Source organism: Panulirus ornatus, chromosome 2 (assembly GCF_036320965.1).
Source record: "Panulirus ornatus isolate Po-2019 chromosome 2, ASM3632096v1, whole genome shotgun sequence".
Classification (NCBI taxonomy): domain Eukaryota; kingdom Metazoa; phylum Arthropoda; class Malacostraca; order Decapoda; family Palinuridae; genus Panulirus; species Panulirus ornatus.
The window spans coordinates 65495108-65513621 of record NC_092225.1 but is presented as its reverse complement, the minus strand read 5'-3'; the positions used below and the strand labels follow the sequence as shown (position 1 = coordinate 65513621).

General features: G+C 44.3%; 2 protein-coding genes across 2 annotated transcripts in view; one reads left to right on the top strand and one right to left on the bottom strand.

Annotated features, from left to right (window-relative positions):
- Nucleotides 1–18514, bottom strand: part of LOC139756775 (procollagen-lysine,2-oxoglutarate 5-dioxygenase 1-like) — an 89097-nt gene that overhangs the window by 40398 nt on the left and 30185 nt on the right. The window lies entirely within an intron of this gene.
- LOC139756781 (uncharacterized) overlaps nt 5702–18514 on the top strand; it is a 16622-nt gene continuing 3809 nt past the window's right edge. The window contains exon 1 of the mRNA XM_071676567.1: nt 5702–5830. Within this exon, the coding sequence (XP_071532668.1) occupies nt 5790–5830 (41 nt within the window). The 5' untranslated portion in view covers nt 5702–5789. The remainder of the gene's footprint in view (nt 5831–18514) is intronic.

The window sequence follows — 18514 nt, the reverse complement described above, 5'->3', positions numbered from 1 at the left end:
GGGCGAGGAGGTGGGAGTCACATAGAAAGGCAAGAAGGTAGAAGGGTTAGCACAGCTACAGGTCACCTCTTAAGTAACTTTCAGGAATAAGGCTGGCAGGGTCCAGCGAGGCGGCGAACCCAAAACAGATGGAGAACCGTCTCTCTCCCGCTGTTGCACACGTTAACATTGGCAATACAAACACGCATACCTTTACCGACAGTCAAGAAAAATAGGGAAATTCAGACCAGAAATCAACTCAGAAGAAAATAAGTTTGATATACACAAATGACAGAAGCATCATTACGAAAAGCGATGAACTTATATCTTATACAGTTACTGAAAAACCGAACATTACTACAATATCAGAAACCTGGGTAAACTCTGAATAAACACTTAATCGCAGATTTAGAAATACCCGGATACAAACTATTTACGAAAGATTGCTTGTACATGGTAGGTGGTGAAGTTTTGATCTACGTTGATAACAATTAAGATTTCCAATATGCTTTCCATAAAGTACCTCACAGGAGACCTTTACATAAACTTAAAGCACACGGAATCGGTGAAGAACTCTGTACATGGATCAGAGACTGGCTTACCGGAAGAAAACAGCGTGTGGTGTTAAATTGACTACACAGAACGAGTAGTGTGCCGCAGGGGTCGGTTCTTTTCATGATATACATCGATGACCTAGAACTCAGTCTCATATCTACGATCTCCTAATTTGCTGACGATACTAAACTAGGAGGTAGAGCTGTAAACAGGCGGGACTGCGAAATGATTGAGAGATCTTAACTTACTAGCAGAGTGGTCAGACAGGTGGCAAATGACGTTTGATGTAGACAGGTGTAAAGTTATGCACTTTGGAGACAAGAATATGCAATACGACCACAATCTATTCGGAAACTCTCTAGCTAAAGTCAATGAAGTAAAGGACCTTGAGTTATCATTAGCAACAATCTGAAGTAAACTAAACATTGTCAAGCAACAAGTGAAAAAAGGCAACCAAATGTTAGGTTTCATAGCGAGGAACATAGATTACAAGACACCAGAAACAATTCTCACACTTTATAATTCTCTAGTAAGACCACACCTTGAATATGTAGTCCAGTTTTGTTTCTCAAATTATAAAAAAGACGAGGAAAAATTAGAGCAAGTATAAAGACGCGCGACAAAATTGATCCCCACCTCCTTGTCCTTCTATTTGACCTCCACCTCTTTATCTTTGTACTTGTTCCCCATCTTCTTGCCCTTCTACATGGACACCCACCTCTTTGCCCTTCTATGTGACCCTACCTCCTTGCCCTTCTACGCGGCCCCACCTCCTTGCCCCTCTACGTGACCTAAACTACTTACCTTTCTACGTCACCCCACCTCCTCTTCATCCTATGCACCCACCTCCTTGCCCTTCCACTTGATCCTCATACTATTGCCCTTCTACTTTACCCCCACTTCCCTACCCTTCTAAGTGACCCTTCACCCCCTTACCCGTCTATGTGACCTCACCTCCTTGCCCTTCTACCTGACCCCAGCCCCCTTGCTCTTCTATGTGACCCCATCTCCTTACCCTACTACGTAACCCCTCACCTCCTTGTCCTTCTACGTGACCTATACCTCCTTGCACTTCTACGTCACTCCAACTTCCTTGTTCTTCTACCTGACTCACATCTTGTCCGTTTACGTGGTCCACACCTCCTTGCCCTTTTACGTAATCTCAACCTCCTTACCTTTCTACGTAACCAACCACACCACCTTGCCCTTCTACGTGACATCCACCTCTTTGCCCTTCTATGTGACCCCACCTCATTGCCCTTGTACATTACTACCACCTCCTTGCCCTTCTATGTGACCCAAACCTTCTTGTCCTTCTACGTGACCTTCACCTCCTTGCCCTTCTATGTGACCCCCACTTCCTTGTCCATTTACGTGACTCCAACTTCCTTGCCCTTCTACGTGACACCACCTCATTGCCCTTCTACATGACCACCTCCTTGCCCAATCATTTTGCCTCCATCTCATTGCCCCTCTACATGTCTCCACCTCTTGCCCTCGTACGTGATCCCCCTCTTCTTGCTCCTCTATGTGACCTCTATATTCTCGCCCTTCTCCATGACTACGTCATCCCATCCCCTTGCCCTCCGACGTGACCCCCACCTCCTTTCTCTTCTACGTGACCCAGACTCCTTTCCTTTCTAAACCAACCCACCTCCTCTCCATCCTATGCAACCAACTCCTTGCCCTTCTACGTGGCCCACCTCCTTGCCCTTTTCTTTAATCCCACCTCCTTACCGTTCTACGTGATGCACACCACCTTGCACTTCTACGTGACCCACACCTCCTTGCCCTTCTACGTGGCCCACACCTCCTTGCCCTTCTACGTGAACCCTATCTCTTTGCCCTCGTACGTGACCCCCCCCCACCTCCTTGCCTTCGTACGTGACCTCTACCTTTTTGCCCACTTACGTGACCCCCACCGTAATGCCCTTCTACGTGACCCATACCTTCTTGCCTTCCTACGTGACTCCCACCTCAGTACCTCTCTACGTTACCCCTACCTTCTTGCTTTCCTTAGTGACGCTCACCTCAATACCCTCCTACGTGACCCCTACCTCCATGCTCTCGTACGTGACCCCTACCTTCTTATTTTCCTGCGTGACCCCCATCTCAATGCCCTTCTACGTGACCCCTACCTCAATGCCCTTCTACGTGACCCCTACCTCAATGCCCTTCTACGTGACACCTACCTCCTTGCTTTTCTACGTGACACCTACCTCCTTGCTTTTCTACGTGACCCCTACCTCAATGCCCTTCTACGTGACATCTACCTCCTCGCTTTTCTACGTGACCCCTACCTCAATGCCCTTCTACGTGACCCCTACCATCTTGCCATCCTACGTGATCCCAACCTCTCCTACCCTCGCTTCCCAGTGAGGCACCGATACCCCACCTTCTTCACTGACGAAAAATTGCATACCAGAGATGTTAACGGGTAGACTCTCATATATATACATTTTTTTCTCAATCAATCGTCCACGTCCTTCCTCCCAGCACGGTCATAAACTTTTCAGTATTTCATGTCTCGTCTCGGGAACCATTACAGAGAGATTTTCCAGCTGTGTATGAGTACAGGAACCACTGCGGAATTCATTCATCGCTAATTCACTCTTCGATCCTTCAGGTGAAGACATCTTTCACGCTAAGTTATTCACCGTGTAAGATACTGAGAGAAACGGCGATCGTTTATTCAGTGACGTTAATTAATGAAATCTTCAAATAACGGGCAAGATAAGGCACTCAGGCAGCCGCTTTCTACCGTAAACATGGCCAGCTTTTTTATTTTTTTTGAGAGAGAGAGGACACGTAGCGGCCATATCGCTAACGGGACGAAGACCTACTGACGGAGGAGCCTGGTGGGCGCGTCCCGCGTCGGTAGGTGTCCCACTGCCCTCTAGAGGGCGGGGATCCGCCTCACGTCACTGCTCTCATCATTGAAACGGGATACGATCTTATATAAGTTCAGAGCATGTTAGTGTCTCTCCCTATATAAGTACTTATTCATCTATCTATCTATCTACTTATTTGTCTACTTTGTTCCCACTGGTAAACAAAGTGGATATACGGAGTGGTTTCTCGTCTCTGTATGTTGATGCCTCCCTCCCACACTTCGTCATTTCACTCACCTCTTAGCCTTGCACTGTTCTTCATCCCTCACACGAACTCCCTCAACTCCTCCGTCAGTGTACCATCCCAGAGCCCTCTATACTCTGCTCTATCAACCATTCCTGTCGAGTTATCAACTTATCTCTGTTGTTCTCTTCGTGGGATAACACATCTTGATTATCATCAACCCAAAAAGTGACTTTACCACTAGTATCTCTCTCAGCTTCAAGTGGGGTGAGGGTATAAACTTGGCGTGACTATCACCCTTTTATGGTTCCCCCCTCAGTTTCCACTAACCAGTACAGATACTGTGCTAACCACACGTGCACAAAGGAAGTATGTCCCATCTCTCTAACCATCAGCCGTACACCAGCAGCAGATGCTGAGGTCCCTGTGTGTCATGAAGCTTCCAGCTAGCCAACGATCCACTGCTCCTCTCACGGCACTGCTGTCGCTAGTCACTGTTCTTACCGTCAGTTCTCCCAGGGACGCCTCTTCCCAGGTCCTACTGAACTGCCTACTGTATACAGCCAGAGTGGCTCGTCTTACCTACACCCTCACAAGTTAGATCCCCATTTTGCTTTGACTGTCAGGTGATTCTGACCACGGTAACTGGCCACGCTTAACATCATCCATATCCTGATGTCTGAGAGCATTGCCTCCAGTCATATGACACAAGAGACGAGCTACAGGGGCCACCCTTCTGTACCAGCCATGCTCCACTTTTCCCAAGGAAAATAAAGAGATAAAAGGAAAATCTGGGCTTCGTATAACCTCGCAGACTATGTTGCGTTCTCATGAACTTGTGTGTGGTGCGAAACATTGAACTTGTGTGTGGTGCGAAACATTGAACTTGTGTGTGGTGCGAAACATTGAACTTGTGTGTGGTGCGAAACATTGAACTTGTGTGTGGTGCGAAACATTGAACTTGTGTGTGGCGCGAAACATTGAACTTGTGTGTGGTGCGAAACATTGAACTTGTGTGTGGCGCGAAACATTGAACTTGTGTGTGGCGCGAAACATTGAACTTGTGTGTGGCGCGAAACAATAAACACATTATCATCTTGTGCCGTTCTTTGTCTTCATCTTCCTTAGGAAGTGGGAGAACGGTTCATCCTCCTACCCAGAGAACCAGCTCACACACACACACACACACACACACACACACATCTAGTGTAGTCGGGTCACAGATAATGAAACACAAGATACACATAGCCAGCCTCTCACTTCAGTATACCTACATCATTCATTTTCACAAATTGTCGTCTGTGGCTACACTTTGTACCCTCCATCACCAGCCGTATGTTTCTCTCTCATCCATTCTCACCAGACAATGATAATAATAATGATAATAGTAATAGTGATAATGATAATAATAATAACAATGATAATAATGATAATGATAATAATAATAATAATGATAATAATAATAATAATAATAATAATAATAATAATAATAATAATAATAATAATAATAATAATAATAATAATAATAATGATAATAATGATAATAATAATGATAATAATAATAATAATAATAATAATAATAATAATAATAATGATAATAATAATAATAATAATAATAATAATAATAATGATAATAATAATGATAATAATAATGATACTACTACTACTACTACTACTACTACTACTACTAATAATAATAATAATAATAATAATAATAATAATAATGATAATGATAATATAAAAACGAATATAGGAATTGCGTCTTTCCAGTGGCTCAGGGTCCCTCTCCATCCCCCATCACCCCAGAGGCACACCGTGCGTCCTCTGGCAGCCGTGCCCTACACTCGACCTACATCTGACCCGGGCCTTCCCTCCTCCTGTTAAGGAACCCGGAATCCAAGTCTTGCTCCTCATAACTGTACGACAGTATTACAGGATAACCTCAGAGTATGTTAGTTACCGCCTTCTGTACGACGATCCGAGATGATGGGCACCTTTCCTTGGTTGGGTACGATAATGCAGAAAACTTCCGACTAAACCGTCGTGAGATCTTGAGCTCATTGGCATCCTAGCCTGACCTGGTGGGTGGAGGGTATATAAGTTATAGCCACTGTGAAAGACACATACACACACACACACACCAGCCAGCCCTTCAATACTCCCTCCCTCTGGAAAGCTTCATGACCAAGAGGGTTGCTATGGATCACATGATCGTTCAGAGGTAAGTGCGTGTGTTGTGTGTGTGAGAGAGAGAGAGAGAGAGAGAGAGAGAGAGAGAGAGAGAGAGAGAGAGAGAGAGAGAGAGAGAGAGAGAGAGAGAGAGAGAGAGAGAGTGTGTTTCCTCAACTGGAGTACAGACGTGTGAAAGACAGCAACAGGTCGTCATATCATCGGTCCCAGGTTACCTCAAAGGCAACGGAAATAATTCGCACATTACATGTATCACTTTGGCAGTGCGTATCACAGACTATATGACTGACGCGCATTGTCCTGGTGATCGCTCTTGCCTCACACACACACACACACACACACACACACACACATGATACGCCATAACACCAGGTAAACAGTCATCTAAATGTACAAGAAATATGTTTCCATGTAGAGGATTATGATGTGAGAGCTGGTCTCATGAGGCCCATGATGTGAGAGCTGGTCTCATGAGGACCATGATGTGAGAGCTGGTCTCATGAGGACCATGATGTGAGAGCTGGTCTCATGAGGACCATGATGTGAGAGCTGGTCTCATGATACAGGGAGAGGGTGGGGCTATGATACATGGAGAGTGTGGTAATGGTGCACAGAAAGAGTGTGTGGTTATGGTACATAGTGAGTGTGGTTACGGGGCAAAGAAAGTGTGTGGCTGTGGTATAGATATAAAGAGTGTGGCTATGATACAAAGAGAGAGAGAGAGAGAGAGAGAGAGAGAGAGAGAGAGAGAGAGAGAGAGAGAGAGAGAGAGAGAGAGAGAGAGAGAGAGAGAGAGAGAGAGAGAGAGAGAGAGAGAGAGAGAGAGAGAGAGAGAGAGAGAGAGAGAGAGAGAGAAGAGTGGTCCTGGTACAGAAATACAGTGTGTCGCTATAGCACAGAGGGCATGTAGCTACGCTACCAACAGTATATGGTTATGGTACAGAGAGCACAGGGAGAGTGCGTGACTAAGGTACAGAGTGTATGGCTATGGTACAGAGACATTAATGAGCCCTCCCCCTCATCGGTAGTAGAGTCAAGAGGGAACCCGTACATTCTTAAGCACCTTATGAAGCGAGGACTAGGGGCCATAGGTTTGTTGGACCCTGTCATGATTATTCTAAGAATAATTGTGCAACCAGATGACGGGAAAATTTATGCGAAGAAAATAAGCAAGGTTTGAGTGGGTGTATGGCGCTTGTGTGGTTAAGATGGTTGGACTATCCCGGTAGTCCCGTTCTGATGAGACAGCAAGTAAGACCAGCAATCCTCACATGGGAGGTTCCAGGCACCACTTTAACCCTCCTCAGTCAGGACGGTAGTATCACCCTGGGCGGCTGCTGTCAACAGCCTCCTACTGAGTGTGTCGAAGGTACCCTCGCTATCTTACTGAGTGTGTCAACGGCTTCCTTAAGATCTTACTGGGTGTGTCGATGACATCCTCAGTTTTTCTCTGGGTGTGACGATGGCTTCTTCAGGATCTTACTGGGTGTATCGATGGCACCATTAATGTTTTACTGGATGTGTCGATGGCTCAACCAGTAGCTTATTGGGTACATCGATGGAACCCACAGTATGTTACTTGATGGGTCGACGGCGCCTTCAGTATCTTATTAAGCGTGTCGAATGATCCCTCACTAGTTTACCAACAGTGTAGATGTCGTCCTCAGTATGTGTTGAAGTCACCCACAGTATCTTACTGTGTTGATGGTGGCGATGGCTCCCTCGGCATCTTGCTGGGTGTATCGAGGTGCCCTCAGTATTTTACTGCCTGCGTCAAATGGTTTCCTCAGTATCTTTCCAAGCATGTTGATGTCGCCTTAAGTATCTTACTGGGCGTTCAAATAGCACCTGCAATATCTTATTGAGCATATTGGTAGCGCCTTTAGTATCTAATGAGTGCGTCGGTGGCACACTCAGTAGCTCAAACAAGAGTGTGTTCACGTCGTTCTGAGTATCCTTTTGTGTCCGATAGCTCCCTCAGTATCTTACTGGGTGCGTCGACGGTACACGCAGTATCTTACTGAGTGTGTCGAAGACGCACCTCAGTATCTTACTGGGCTTGATGGTGGCGCCCTTAGTATCTTACCGAGTGTGTTTATAGCGTTCTAAATGTAAGCGCTATCTTTACCACCGTTGAAATCACTGGACCATGGCTCTAGTACTGTTGTTGTTGTTGTTGTTGTTGTTGTTGTTGTTGTTGTTGTATAATCCTCTGAATATCCCTTAGGACTTAGATGGTCCGCCGCGTCTCACTGGCGGTCCCAAAGATCCTCAAAGGCAAGAGATTTTGAAGCCCTTTTCTGGACTGGGCAGGTGTCGGGTTACTGAGTGTGTGGGCTGGGATGGTGAGGGTGTGAGGCAGGCAGGGTTGTTTGTTTGGCTGGTTGGTCAGCTTGCCGAGGTCATTCAGTCCTACAAGGTCAAGTTGTAAGCACCACTTAAGACGAATCTTAACCACTTTCTTCACACCACAAACTCTCACTGTGTTTACGACCAAACGCAGGCAGGGTCTTGCTTGAAGTAATGGTGTGTGTGTTGATGTATTATTTTAAGGGGAAAGAGTTTTCCTTTCATACTGACTCGTCTCTCTGTTACCTACACACACACACACACACACACACACACACACACACAAACACACACACGCACGCACACGAACACACACAGACACAGACACAGACATACACACACACCAACCTACGCCAGGTGCCTTTATCAAACAACTCCAAGGGGTCGTCTGTGTGTGTGTGTGTGTGTGTGTGTGTGTGTGTGTTTGTGTGTGTGAATGATGGCTGGTGGCCGGATGTGAGGCATGGCAGTGGTATTTGTGTGAGCGCACAAAGGTCTATCTTGGGAGGAGGTGTGCTGATAAGAGTGTCAGACCGGAGTGTGTGTTGAGTGATGTGCGTATGAACGTGTTTGGTTGTAACGGTGTTGGCTGGTGGAAGGAGGAACTTGGTTGTCACTGTGAGTGAGGTGTGAGGTTGGGATGCTTCTCTTGTGTCTGGATGAGGACGAGTGGTTTGTGAGGGCTGGCAGGGACTGGTGGGGTCCTGTGTAGCTGCAGTGAATTGTGTGCCTCTCTTGTCTGATCGCGTGGTAGGATGCAAGTCTCTGGGTGGTGGTAGTTTAGGAGCATTCCACCACGTTCGACTGTGTTTTGTTTTGTGTTCTCTGGAGTTTTTTTATCGGTTGATTTTGTATATTTTTGGGAAGCCAGGCTGGGCAGGCATCATTTATAGTGGTCTGCAGGAACTGTTTCTGGAGAACTGAAAATATTTCTTTTTTGTTTTTCCAATGTAGTAAAGTCCAGAGAGAGTTTAGCTTTCTTGTTGCCTTTGTGCCGATGTTGACGAGAGGAGAAAATGTCAAGTGAATCATATGTAATATACCCACGTGATGAGAAGCTGTGATGGCGCTGTGTCGGTTACTGTCGGTTCAGCAGCGCGATGTGAGGGTGTGCGATTCAGAATTTTAGCGTCTGTAGAATGACGGAGGATTTGTGAGGGAAGGATCACATTCCGTTACGGGGAATCCCATATCATAGGTTGTGGGAGGTGGTGCAAAGTCCTGCAGGACGAGGGTGAGGTGACTCGGGGATAGAACGGAGCCTCAGAGGACTTCGTGTGGGAGTTTGAAAGATTTTGTAGAGGAATTGTTGAAGGCAACGTGTGTGCTTGGCGGCACAATTGCAGACGATGCTCTGTGATGTGGTGTTGAGCAATTTGTTTTGGAGCGCACGACAACGTAGGGCGTTAACTGCTTGTGTGTACATATGGCAATCAGTATGATGAGGGATGATGACCCAGTGGAGGTTGAAGCCGTGTAGTATGTGTTACGTGAGCCTGGTGTGGAGAGTGAGGGTGGAGATTCTGGGACCGAGTCCATGTTGTCTGGGGGAGAGAGGGATAGCAAGCTTAACTGATTTAAGGATCAGCCTTTCAGGGATGTTGTATACAGTGGGTAGGAGAGGGATGGGGCGGGAGACAGGGTGCAAGGTTGGTGGTTGCCAGGTTTTAGGACCTGTGTAATGTTTGCCAGTTTTCAGGCGTCTGGTGTTCTGCTGTGAAGCCTAGAGTGGCAGATTGTGGGCGCGAGATCTCAGAAGGCGTTGAGACATATGTTTCGGGCGAATATTAGATACTTCGTGCGTGTGTGAAGAGTGTGAAGTTCCTAGTGTGTGTCGGTATGAGTTGGTGCTTTGTGGAGTGTTTGTGTGGGGAATTTGGTGTTGCGGGTTTGTGGCTAAAGATTGTATGTTGTTCGGGAGTGGTGAAGAGTAGCAGGGCATGGTGTGGGCTGAGGAATACTGTATGATGTATAGTTTTGATCTTTCCTGGGTTGCCAGAGTTTCTCGTTCCTTGCTCTGAGGTCAACTGTTGTTCATGAGGAGGCAGATGATTGTGTTACTCTGTAATCTTGTGTTTACCGTTGTGTGAGTCTCTTTTATCTCTAACTTTTTAGATGCGATGTCTTCCGTTGTTATAAGTTCATGAGTTCCTAAAGAGAAGTATGGACTGATCTGTGTGCTACGGCCCTGTGTGGAGTGTGATTTACAGGAAGATGTTATTGATTTATGTGATGGTCATGGTCTGACAACTGGCAGGAATCTAGAGGTCTAGAAGTGTCAATTTAAATCAATCGTCTATGCGAAATCCGACCAGATTGTATGATGAGGAGTTATAGTTGACTTTACGTATTCGTGGAGCAACTGGGTTTGGTTGACTTGGAATGTGACATTCCCAAGCGGATAGTGTGAGGACGGGGCGTGCAGGGTGTACTGTGTGAGGATGAGGTGTAGTGGGTGTACTATTTAAGGACGGGGTTGAGTCACAGGGAGGTGGAGGGAGCGAGGGTTCTGGGAACATTGAAGAATGTGTGGAAGGCGAGAACGTTATCCCAGAGAAAAGAAATTTCTTATGTTTGAAGGAATGGTGGTTCCAGCAATATCATATAGTTGCAAGGCATGGACCAGAGATAGGGTTGTGCGGAGGAGGGTGGATGTGTTGGAAATGTGATGCATGAGGACGATAGGTGGTGTGAGGTGGTTTGATCGAGCAAGTAATGAAAGGTTAAGAGAGATGTGTGGTAATAAAAAGAGTGTGGTTGAGAGGGCAGAGAAGGGTGTGTTGAAATGGTTTGGACACATGGAAAGAATGAGTGAGGAAAATTTGACAAAGAGGATATATGTGTCAGAGGTAGAGGGAACGAGGAGCAGTGGGAAACCAAATTGGAGATGAAAGGATGGAGTGAAAAAGACTTTGAGCGATCGGGACTTGAACATACAGCAGGGTGAAAGGCGTGCAAGGAAGAGAGGGAATTGGAACGATGTGGTATACCGGGATCGACGTGTTGTCAATGGATTGAACCAGGGCATGTGAAGCGTCTGGGGTAAACCATAGAATGTTTTGTGGGGCCTGGATGTAGAAAGGGAGCTGTGGTTTTGGTGCATTACACATGACAGCAAGAGACTGAGTGTGAACAAATGTTGCCTTTGTTGTTTTTCCTGGCGCTACCTCGCGCGCGCGCGGGAGGATGGGGGTGCCATGTCATTTGTGGCGGGGTGGCGACAAGAATAGATGAAGGCATCAAGTATGAATATGTACACGTGTATATAAGTATATGTCTGTGTAAATATATGTATGTATACGTTGAAGTGTATAGGTATGTATATATGTGTGTGTGTGGGCATGTACGTATATACATGTGTATATGGGTGAGTTGGGCTGTTCTTTCGTCTGTGTCCTTGCGCTATCTCGCTAACGCGGGGGACAGCGACAAAGTATAATAGAATAACAGTATATACATATATATATATATATATATATATATATATATATATATATATATATATATATATATATATATATATATCATTGTGGCAGTTGAGGGAATAACTGGTGTACATGGGGTGTTCAGTGTTGTAAATGGAAATGGTGAAGAGCTTGTAGATTTATGTGCTGAAAAAGGACTGGTGATTGGGAATACCGGGTTTAAAAAGAGAGATATACATAAGTATACGTATGTAAGTAGGAGAGATTGCCAGAGAGCGTTATTGGATTACGTGTTAATTGATAGGCGCGCGAAAGAGAGACTTTTGGATGTTAATGTGCTGAGAGGTGCAACTGGAGGGGCGTCTGATCATTATGTTGTGGAGGCAAGGGTGAAGATTTGTAGAGGTTTTCAGAAAAGAAGAGAGAATGTTGAGGTGAAAAGAGTGGTTAGAGTAAGTGAGCTTGGGAAGGAGACTTGTGTGAGGAAGTACTAGGAGAGACTGAGTACAGAATGGAAAAAGGTGAGAACTAAGGACGTAAGGGGAATGGGGGAGGAATGGTATGTATTTAGGGAAGCAGTGATCGCTTGCGCAAAAGATGCTTGTGGCATGAGAAGCGTGGGAGTTGGGCAGATTAGAAAGGGTAGTGAGTGATGGGATAAAGAAGTAAGATTATTAATGAAAGAGAAGCGAGAGGCATTTGGACGATTTTTGCAAGGAAATAATGCAAATGAGTGGGAGATGTATAAAAGAAAGAGGCAGAAGGTCAAGAGAAAGGTGCAAGAGGTGAAAAAGAGGGCAAATGAGAGTTGGGGTGAGAGAGTATCATTGAATTTTAGGGAGAATAAAAAGATGTTTTGGAAGGAGGTAAATAAAGTGCGTAAGACAAGGGAACAAATGGGAACTTCAGTGCAGGGGGCAAATGGGGAGGTGATAACAAGTAGTGGTGATGTGAGAAGGAGATGGAGTGAGTATTTTGAAGGTTTGTTGAATGTGTTTGATGATAGAGTGGCAGATATAGGGTGTTTTGGTCGAGGTGGTGTGCAAAGTGAGAGGGTTAGGGAAAGTGACTTAGTAAACAGAGAAGAGGTAGTAAAAGCTTTGCGGAAGATGAATGCCGGCAAGGCGGCGGGTTTGGATGGTATTGCAGTAGAATTTATTAAAAAAGGGGGTGCCTATATTGTTGACTGGTTGGTAAGGTTATCTAATGTTTGTATGTCTCATGGTGAGGTGCCTGAGGATTGGCGGAATGCGTGCATAGTGCCATTGTACAAAGGCAAAGGGGATAAAAGTAAGTGCTCAAATTACAGAGGTATAAGTTTGTTGAGTATTCCTGGGAAATTATATGGGAGGGTATTGATTGAGAGGGTGAAGGCATGTACAGAGCATCAGATTGGGGATGAGCAATGTGGTTTCAGAAGTGGTAGAGTGGATCAAGTGTTTGCTTTGAAGAATGTATGTGAGAAATACTTAGAAAAGCAAATGGATTTGTATGTAGCATTTATGGATCTGGAGAGGGCATATGATAGAGTTGATAGAGATGCTCTGTGGAAGGTATTAAGAATATATGGTGTGGGAGGCAAGTTGTTACAAGCAGTGAAAAGTTTTTATCAAGTATGTAAGGCAGGTGTACGAGTAGGAAGAGAGGAAAGTGATTGGTTCTCAGTGAATGTAGGTTTGCGGCAGGGGTGTGTAATGTCTCCCTGGTTGTTTTATTTGTTTAGGATGGGGTTGTTAGGGAGGTGAATGCAAGAGTTTTGGAAAGAGGGGCAAGTATGCAGTCTGTTGTGGATGAGAGAGCTTGGGAAGTGAGTCAGTTGTTGTTCGCTGATGATACATCGCTAATGGCTGATTCATGTGAGAAACTGCAGAAACTGGTGACTGAGTTTGGTAAAGTGTGTGAAAGAAGAAAGCTGAGGGTAAATGTGAATAAGAGGAAGGTTATTAGGTACAGTAGGGTTGAGAGACAAGTCAATTGGGAGGTAAGTTTGAATGGAGAAAAACTGGAGGAAGTGAAGTGTTTTAGATATCTGGGAGTGGATTGACAGCAGATGGAACCATGGAAGCACAAGTGAATCATAGGGTGGGGGAGGGAGCAAAAGTTCTGGGAGCGTTGAAAAATGTGTGGAAGTCGAGAACATTATCTCGGAAATAGTGGTTAGTGGAATAGTGGTTCAAACAATGTTATATGGTTGCGAGGCGTGGGCTATGGATAGAGTTGTGCGCAGGAGGGTGGATGTGCTGGAAATGAGATATCTGAGGACAATATGTGGTGTGAGGTGGTTTGATCGAGTAAGTAATAATAGGGTAAGAGAGATGTGTGGTAATAAATAGAGTGTGGTTGAGAGAGCAGAAGAGGTTGTTTTGATATGGTTTGGTCACATGGAGAGAATGAGTGTGGAAAGATTGACCAAGACGATATATGTGTCAGATGTGGAGGGAATGAGGAGAAGTAGGAGACCAAATTGGAGGTGGAAAGATGGAGTGAAAAAGATTTTGAGTGATCGGGGCCTAAACATGCAAGAGGGTGAAAGGCGTGCAAGGAATAGAGTGAACTGGAACGATGTGGTATACCGGGATCGACGTGCTGTCAATGGATTGAACCAGGGCATGTGAAGCGTCTGGGGTAAATCATGGAAAGTTGTGTGGGGCCTGGATGTGGAAAGGGAGCTGTGGTTTTGGTGCATTATTACATGACAGCTAGAGACTGAGTGTGAACGAATGTGGCCTTTGTTGTTGCTACCTCGCACACGTGAGTGGGGAGGGGGTTGTTATTTCATGTGTGGCGGGGTGGCGATGGGAATGAATAAAGGCCGACAGTGTGAATTATGTACATGTGTATATATGTATATGTCTGTGTGTGTATATATATGTATATTTTGAGATGTATAGGTATGTATATGTGCGTGTGTGGACGTGTATGTATATACATGAGTATGTGGGTGGGTTGGGCCATTTCTTTCGTCTGTTTCCTTGCGCTACCTCGCTAACGCGGGAGACAGCGACAAAGCAAAATAAATAGATAAATGAATAAATAACATATATATATATATATATATATATATATATATATATATATATATATATATATATATATATATATATATATATATATATATATTGACCTTGACCATGATTACTACCCCCACTACTAACACCACTAAACTTCCGTCACGACCCCCAGAGGCATCCTGGGAAGCGTTGTACCGCAGGTCCTTTGTGACTTACAGTTCGGGGGAGAGGGTCTGTGTCACACCCGATGTTGCTATGTCTCACACAAAGAGGAAGGTGCGGCTGGCTCGTAGACCACGGGTGACCTCCTGACCCACAGCCCTCTGGGGTTGGAGAGTGGATGTTGCCAGCGGTGGGCCGTCAGGGGCCACATGTAACACAACTATGTTGTGGATATGGAGGGATGGAGTAGATAGCTGACGCAAAAATGGGCTCTTAATGAGGCTGATTAAGTGTAGAAAACTCGTCTGTATGTTTGAGTATGTTTATCTTAATACCTATTAGTAATTTCCTATTTTCATTGGACTGGGAGGGAGTTTCACACTACTGGGGTCCTATATCTTGAACATGATCTTATACCATACATCTCTTTACATTTCTGTACGCTATCTGCGTTCACTATGTCTTCATTCAGTTCCTATCATTCTCCCACATCACTTAGACTATATAAGTATTTCATCTCTCTTAACAAGTCTTGCTTAAATTCATGTTATGTCCTCTGGTTGTTCTCTTCCTATGTCTCTCGGAGAACTGTTCACTATCTGCGTCATCTCTGTTTTGAAAACTGACAGGACGTGATCAGGTCAACCCTCATTCTTCTTTTTACCATTCTGGGCATTTATATGGCCTTTAGTCTCTCCCTGTAACTTTGGTCTCTAATATCGTGTATTATCTCTGTTTGCTTTTAACTGGACCTTCTCTATCAGCTGTTTGTGCTTCTTTAGAAGCGGTGACCAAACTTTTGGCCTTACGTAAGATGTAAACAGATTACCCATAGTCTAGAATGCATGTCTGATATTCCTTTGCAGACAGTTGGTCATAACTGTTTTCTGTGGACAGTTTAAGGACGATGACGCCTTCCACGTCTTTTTCACACCCAGCCTTCAACTAAGACAGAGCTCACTCTTTCGTAGAAATCTAAGAGGTTCGTTACACATGTCCCCATTTTCCTTCAACCGCGTTCCCTCTCACTTAAGTGATGTCTTCTCTGTAGAAAATCATCCATTTGCTCTTTTCTTATCTTTTTCAGAACCTTACAGACCACACTCGCTAGGGGTACTGGTCTGTACAGCAGTGACTCCTCCTGGGCTCCTTTCTTATAGATACGTATGACATTTGTCCCTTTCCACCCACTATTTGTTTTGCTTTTCTGCAGCGACATCTTGTATAGTATTCCAAGAAGTATCTGCCCACATCACAAATCCTCGTTACAAAGGTGACTTTTCATGAGGATCATAAGCCTTTTATGGGTCAAGATATTTCAGATTTCTGTTATGCCTTTTCTAGATATCTCAGAGCTTACAAGAAACCTCCTCCTATTCCACCTCCCTGGTGCTGGGGGCTATAGCGTCTTCCTCTGTGAAACGCTTTTGATATTCGGTTCTTCACGTATACTTACTTATCAACTACAGCTCTTCCCTCTGAATCTCCTAGCTTGAATAGCTGGTCTTTACATGATGATTTACCCCCTATTGACTTTAGTGAATAATCTCAGTCATCTGCTGCCCTGTAAAATATATTCTTTACGAAGTTTCTCTGTTCCTCTATCTTATCTTAGGATATTCAATCCTTGTCCACTTTTACCTTGCAAGTGTCACCTACTTCTCCGCCACTGAACTGCTTTTTGATATCTTTACTTGATCCATTCTTCCTTCTTTCTTAACCATCCCTCTGTTTCTCAGGCCAGAGGTGATTATGTTCTTATTCCTTCATTGGGAATTTCACAGAACCTCTCACCGCAACGCCTTGGTTCCTGACTACTAAACTCTATCTCCAAACATGTTTTGCCACAGATATTGTGGTGGTTTAAGTTAAGTTAGGTTAGGTTAGGTTAGGTTAGGTTAGGTTAGGTTAGATTAGGTTAGGTTAGGTTAGGTTAGGTTAGATTAGGTTAGGTTAGGTTAGGTTAGGTTAGGTTAGGTTAGGTTAGGTTAGGTTAGATTAGGTTAGGTTAGGTTAGATTAGGTTAGGTTAGGTTAGGTTAGGTTAGGTTAGGTTAGGCTAGGTTAGGTTAGGTTAGGTTAGGTTAGGTTAGGTTAGGTTAGGTTAGATTAGGTTAGGTTAGGTTAGGTTAGGTTAGGTTAGGTTAGGTTAGGTTAGGTTAGGTTAGGTTAGGTTAGGTTAGGTTAGGTTAGGTTAGGTTAGGTTAGGTTAGGTTAGGTTAGGTTAGGTTAGGTTAGGTTAGGTTAGGTTAGGTTAGGTTAGGTTAGGTTAGGTTAGGTTAGGTTAGGTTAGGTTAGGTTAGGTTAGGTTAGGTTAGGTTAGGTTAGGTGTAGGTTAGGTTAGGTTAGGTTAGGTTAGGTTAGGTTAGGTTAGGTTAGGTTAGGTTAGGTTAGGTTAGGTTAGGTTAGGTTAGGTTAGGTTAGGTTAGGTTAGGTTAGGTTAGTTAGGTTAGGTTAGGTTAGGTTAGGTTAGGTTAGGTTAGGTTAGGTTAGGTTAGGTTAGGTTAGGTTAGGTTAGGTTAGGTTAGGTTAGGTTAGGTTAGGTTAGGTTAGGTTAGGTTAGGTTAGGTTAGGTTAGGTTAGGTTAGGTTAGGTTAGGTTAGGTTAGGTTAGGTTAGGTTAGGTTAGGTTAGGTTAGGTTAGGTTAGGTTAGGTTAGGTTAGGTTAGGTTAGGTTAGGTTAGGTTAGGTTAGGTTAGGTTAGGTTAGGTTAGGTTAGGTTAGGTTAGGTTAGGTTAGGTTAGGTTAGGTTAGGTTAGGTTAGGTTAGGTTAGGTTAGGTTAGGTTAGGTTAGGTTAGGTTAGGTTAGGTTAGGTTAGGTTAGGTTAGGTTAGGTTAGGTTAGGTTAGGTTAGGTTAGGTTAGGTTAGGTTAGGTTAGGTTAGGTTAGGTTAGGTTAGGTTAGGTTAGGTTAGGTTAGGTTAGGTTAGGTTAGGTTAGGTTAGGTTAGGTTAGGTTAGGTTAGGTTAGGTTAGGTTAGGTTAGGTTAGGTTAGGTTAGGTTAGGTTAGGTTAGGTTAGGTTAGGTTAGGTTAGGTTAGGTTAGGTTAGGTTAGGTTAGGTTAGGTTAGGTTAGGTTAGGTTAGGTTAGGTTAGGTTAGGTTAGGTTAGGTTAGGTTAGGTTAGGTTAGGTTAGGTTAGGTTAGGTTAGGTTAGGTTAGGTTAGGTTAGGTTAGGTTAGGTTAGGTTAGGTTAGGTTAGGTTAGGTTAGGTTAGGTTAGGTTAGGTTAGGTTAGGTTAGGTTAGGTTAGGTTAGGTTAGGTTAGGTTAGGTTAGGTTAGGTTAGGTTAGGTTAGGTTAGGTTAGGTTAGGTTAGGTTAGGTTAGGTTAGGTTAGGTTAGGTTAGGTTAGGTTAGGTTAGGTTAGGTTAGGTTAGGTTAGGTTAGGTTAGGTTAGGTTAGGTTAGGTTAGGTTAGGTTAGGTTAGGTTAGGTTAGGTTAGGTTAGGTTAGGTTAGGTTAGGTTAGGTTAGGTTAGGTTAGGTTAGGTTAGGTTAGGTTAGGTTAGGTTAGGTTAGGTTAGGTTAGGTTAGGTTAGGTTAGGTTAGGTTAGGTTAGGTTAGGTTAGGTTAGGTTAGGTTAGGTTAGGTTAGGTTAGGTTAGGTTAGGTTAGGTTAGGTTAGGTTAGGTTAGGTTAGGTTAGGTTAGGTTAGGTTAGGTTAGGTTAGGTTAGGTTAGGTTAGGTTAGGTTAGGTTAGGTTAGGTTAGGTTAGGTTAGGTTAGGTTAGGTTAGGTTAGGTTAGGTTAGGTTAGGTTAGGTTAGGTTAGGTTAGG